This window comes from Lathyrus oleraceus, chromosome 5 (genome assembly GCF_024323335.1).
Source record: "Lathyrus oleraceus cultivar Zhongwan6 chromosome 5, CAAS_Psat_ZW6_1.0, whole genome shotgun sequence".
Lineage (NCBI taxonomy): Eukaryota > Viridiplantae > Streptophyta > Magnoliopsida > Fabales > Fabaceae > Lathyrus > Lathyrus oleraceus.
In genome coordinates, this window is record NC_066583.1 from 567054707 (window position 1) to 567059969 (window position 5263).

The window sequence follows — 5263 nt, forward strand, 5'->3', positions numbered from 1 at the left end:
AGAATTTTAAGAATGCAGCCTAATGAATCCATTAATGTACGACAAGTAATTAAACTCAATCTTACAGACACACAACTTAGAGGAAAGATGAGTGAAATGGAAAGCAGAAAATAATACATAGACATTGAGCTATCAACAACTACGTGTTTAATGACTGTTTAATAATTTCCACAATATGCTTCGTCCTCTTTTTAAGCTCTATCGATTCAAGAAGATGCAGATCAACACTCAAAAATGTGCCCTCGTCAATAGGACAAGTAACCTGTAAAACATATATGCTAAGGTTAACACAGGGAGGACTTGCAGAGATTCTTTGAAAAACCCAATCAAATATGAATACACACATAAACAACTGAGACATAAAATATGGCAGGAGATAAAGACAGATTTACCGTTCCATTAGTAAAGATAGCATTGGCACCAGATTCAGACCCAAGGGTTGTATTGTTAGACCAAACCTGTGTATAGTGCACAGGATTACAGTCAATTCTAGGAAGGTTCTAGATTCTGTTAGATCTAACTTGTGCACTGCGGCACAAGACTAGAGTTAGTTAGAGGAATGATCTAGATTCTGTTTTTCCTAACCTGTGCACTATGCCCAGGATTAGATTCCTAAATACAGTGGTGATTCCCAATGAAATCAATGAAAAACAGAATATTCCAAATAAAACTTAGTTATGAATTCTCTGAAATTAAACAACTACTTTAGATATGTTACCCAACAGATCAACTACAACTGACCTGAAAACTAAATTCATGAAGTAATGCATTTACATCTGGCTTCAAAAGCTTCTCCAGAATATCAAGAATAACCTTCATGCAACTGCAGATAACATTTTAAGATCACAGTTATATTTACTAGAATCAAGATATTAAAATAGAAACAGACAGTAGACAATACCTGTAATAAAATTTAGGCTGTAAAATTGTCCGCTCTACAGGTGTATCTAGATCAAATTTAAGTAGTAAGTGAGTGATATTTGGAGCTGGCCTACTGATGTTGTCAATTAGAAGCTGCAACATGTAGAAGGTAGATATAAACAACATTTTAAGATGAAAAAAAGGAAAGACAGAAAACAAACAAATGCAAGGAGTGAAGACGAACTTGTAGAATAAGAATGCCCAGATCATCATTGTTATTATTATTATTATTTTCAACATTCTGAGATTCTTCTGACCGTGCCTCAAGGCAGGCTGCATAATCTTATATCAAGCTGTTTGAGGCATTAGATTTTAGCAATAGCTGAACAAGCCCAACCATACGAGAGCTGCACCCAACCAATGACATTCATCAGGCTAAAAGATAGAAGAATATTTAAAAGAAATGCAAATCAGTATTAACCAGATAATTGAAGCCGAAACTCCTCTTTTAAAGCCTTATTTTCCTCCATGAGATGCTTCTCAGCTGACAGTTGACCATCTACCAACAATTCAAGTTGTTTAATTTTCTCCTCGCAGTGGCTCAGCATAATTGAAGTATGTTGAGCATCTTCTTCCTTTTGTTGAGCCTACAAAGAATGTGATACAACTATTATTAGCTCATGATATTGAAAATATTGTAACTTACTCACATGACCAACCTATTGTTCAACCAAAATAATGCATACCAAGCATTTCATGCGATCAATTTCAATGTTTAAATTCTGGATTGTAGTCTCGGCCATTTTTTCTCTCCTCAAGGCTCCAACCAAAGCAGCTTTCATGCGTTTAATCTGGCAGATATAACAGCTCAAACTATTAGTGAGGCTTACCGTGTTGATCATTATAATTATTGCATAAAATCCCTTGACAATCTTATACAATTCATGATTGGATAAAGTTCCCTGATAATCTCACATGACTCATAATACAAGACCCTCACCATTACTGACATATGACGTACCTCTTTGTTTGGAGTATGCAGCTTGCCATCTGCCGTCGTTCTTTCTCCCATAGAATCGTGTTCTTCTGATGCTTCACTCAACCTACAACTATCAAAATTTGGCTCCAAATTTGATACCAGTGGTGGAAAAACTTTATTCTTTGTCAGAAAGGATAGTTGACCCTGCTCCAGTTCAGTATATATAAGTCATTCCTATGATTTAGTATGTATTGTGAAAACATCAATAATTTTGAAACTCTTATTCCAATACCTTCAGCTGTTGGATTTGCCACTGCAGTGCACTTATGTCACCAGAAGCATCTTCATTCACTTTTGCCTTTGAAGAGTTAGAGGAAAAATCAATTAATTCATAAATTATGTCAATTAAAAAATGTTTAAAACGTAGTATGCATTTATATAGCAGTTATGCATAGCAGTTATACATAGCAGTAAATAACAATTATGCATAAAAGAACAGTATACATAGCAGTATACATAACAGAACAGTATCCACATGAATCCACATTTTTTTTGATAAATAATTAATTTACAAAGTTGAAATCCTTGACACTCAACCCCCCAAATCCACATGAATCCATTAAACTGAAGGACGTGTACTGAAGAATGGCTTAGTTTCGTATCTTGTTTCTATGAATGACAATTATTTAAATATCTCATGTTTTAAATTTCAAATCTAATCATGCATATCCTCATTTTCAACTTATACCATCTCAATGTTTTTTATGACTTTGAAAAATCATGCAATGCACGAGATACCTTCTAAACCAACTAAAACAAAAAGCCAAAGTTGAGGCATATTAGTATAAAAACGCATAAACCTATGCAAATCTTCTAATGCCATAGCAAAATATTACATACTTCTCAAAACAGTGACTTAACAGTCCCAATTCATATGCAATTCATATTCAAAACAGTGACTTCTCAAAAAAGTGACTTAGCAGTCCCAATTCTCAAAACAGTGACTTAACAAGCCCAATTCATATAGCAGTTATATAGCAGTCCCAATTCATATAGCAGTTATATAGAAGTCCCAATTCATATAGCAGTTATATAGCAGTCCCAATTCATATAGCATTCCCAATTCATATTTCAAAGACACGAAATTATATAGCAGTCCCAATTCATATTTCAAAGACACGAAGTTATATAGCAGTCCCAATTCATATAGCAGTTATATAGCAGTCCCAATTCATATAGCAGTTATATAGCAGTCCCAATTCATATAGCAGTCCCAATTCATATAGCAGTTATATAGCAGTCCTAATTCATATAGCAGTTATATAGCAGTCCCAATTCATATTTCAAAGACACGAAGTCAAATACACTTACAATTGCATTGCTCTTGCTCTAAGACTCTTTCCGTGCTACTTTGACGTTGATCCATCTATCCAAATCAAATATCAATAACATCAATAACATCATTAGGTAATACATATTGTTGCCATCAATGTATTAATGTAAAATTTATAAACAATTAATGGAAGAGTTATAATACTGCACTATTTTAAAACCTATTTTGCAGACAATAATACATGGCACACCTCCTTTCTCATGGACAGTGGGTAACCAATACACCATATGAAGTAATGACTAAGACTTAAATTGTTTTCAATCATATGAGTTTATTAAGAATTAAAAAGAAACATGTAAGAATTTTGGTAGAAACATGTAAGACTATGATACCTTATTTGTTTAATTTGCTAAGGCAAGACTAGCCACTGATATGAGAACTGAAATATCACCTGCAACTACAACCAGTTTAATTGTTATTAATAGCGGATCGCAGAAAACCGGATACATGAAATATCAGATAACATAGCAGGAAAAAAAACTGACACAAAACTCAATATTTCTAACATAAACCAAAAAGAAACCGACATAAAACTCAATATTTCAAACAACTAACAAAACATAATGTATAGTAGCTTATGTTGCGGGAAAGAGATGAAGGAACAGAGTGAAAACAGAGCAAAATCATGAGTTGTGTCTTTACCTAAGTTCCAAAAATCACGGTTCATGCAGGGGTAGCAAAAGTCACATTCCAGTTTCCAAAGATTAACCCAAAGTAATAAAATATTATACACAAATCAAGTTTTTAAGTTAGAGAGTTAGAGAGAACAAAGAGATTCATCGAAACAACAACAATATAAGCAAAAAAAACACAAACTCTAATCACCTGTAGAGTGAGAGAACTGGTCCAAAGCCTTTAATCACCTGTAACAACAACAATCATCATAAACCCTAAATTAAAAACCTTAGATTCAGAAACCCTAATTAAAAAATCCTAACTAAGAGTGATTTAACGGAGAGTGTGTGAAACTAAGAGTTACTAACTGGAATGAAAGAGTGAAAGATCTGGAACGAGTGGAGTGAGGGAACGAGTGGAGTGAGGGAACGAGAGAGTGAGAGAATATGGAAAGGAAAAACAAGAGTGAGAGAAGTGAGAACAAGAGAAATGACAAAACCCTGTGTTTCGTAGATGGGCGGGTCTGGGTACCCGTGGATCCATTTTTGGTACCCGACCCGTTCTTTTGAACTCCCTGTAACCCGGTTTGGTAACCCGGTTGACCCGTTGGCCCGATCCAACTCGCCCAAATTCTTTTTTTTTCCGGGTTTCACCGGGTTGGGCCGGGTGGGCGGTTTATGTCCACCCCTAATGGTAGCTAGAGAAATATTCAAGCAAGTCAGTTTTTGGTGATGATTGTAATACAATCTCGGTTATGCTCACTGTGTACCTAATAAAGATTTTTATTATAGTGAATAATGGAAGGGAGTGGTCTATGGTCTATTACTCCAATAGGCAACTATGATTAATAGCATCATACATGGAACCCATAAATATACTTGTAAAGTTAAAATGTAATCTTTAACTACACTTAGCCTACCATTCTATTCTATCTATCTATGGCTTGGTCTTCAGTTGTAAGATTCCAACACAACTCTAGTATGAGAACATGACAGGGCAACCACCATGTTCAGGTCATGATTAGAATCCATCATAGCTGCTGATCTTGTGACAATGACTTCTCCATTATCATAATAACCTTCTGCTTACCCATAAGATAGACGTTCTCATGTGGAGTTCGCAACGGTTAAGAAAAATACCAAAGGTTTGGGACGATTTAGTCTGCCACGGGGCATAATCACCTTCTGCTTTCCTTTTTGTTGAATAATCAAGATAAATAGGATTTTATGACCATAATAAATGTAACCGTTTATTTAATTATTTTTAATTGATTTAATAAATATTTGTAATCGTTTATGATCATTAGTGATATGTAACCGATTTATTAATCATTTTGTAATGGTTTTCGACCCTTAGTCCGCCTCTTAACTATTAAGGAACCCGACTGTCCGACATCAGGGACCGACCTATGTATG

General features: G+C 34.8%; 1 protein-coding gene across 1 annotated transcript; it reads right to left on the reverse strand.

Annotated features, from left to right (window-relative positions):
- Positions 1 to 888: 888 nt before the first annotated feature.
- Positions 889 to 1983, reverse strand: LOC127086505 (kinesin-like protein KIN-12C). The gene is made up of 3 exons (XM_051027278.1): positions 1883 to 1983; positions 1608 to 1712; positions 889 to 1508 (listed from the first exon to the last, which is right to left on the reverse strand). The coding sequence occupies exons 1-3, from the start codon at positions 1931 to 1933 to the stop codon at positions 1338 to 1340; spliced, it is 327 nt and encodes a 108-aa protein (XP_050883235.1). The 5' UTR covers positions 1934 to 1983; the 3' UTR covers positions 889 to 1337.
- Between the last annotated feature and the right edge of the window lie 3280 nt (positions 1984 to 5263).

Excerpts from the sequence above, each read along its gene's own strand:
- LOC127086505 (XM_051027278.1), bottom strand. The coding sequence starts at position 1,933 with ATGGGAGAAAGAACGACGGCAGATGGCAAGCTGCATACTCCAAACAAA. Across the intron at positions 1,713-1,882 it reads TGCATACTCCAAACAAAGAG|ATTAAACGCATGAAAGCTGC; the intron begins GTACGTCATATG and ends TATATCTGCCAG. Across the intron at positions 1,509-1,607 it reads TTGATCGCATGAAATGCTTG|GCTCAACAAAAGGAAGAAGA; the intron begins GTATGCATTATT and ends CATTCTTTGTAG.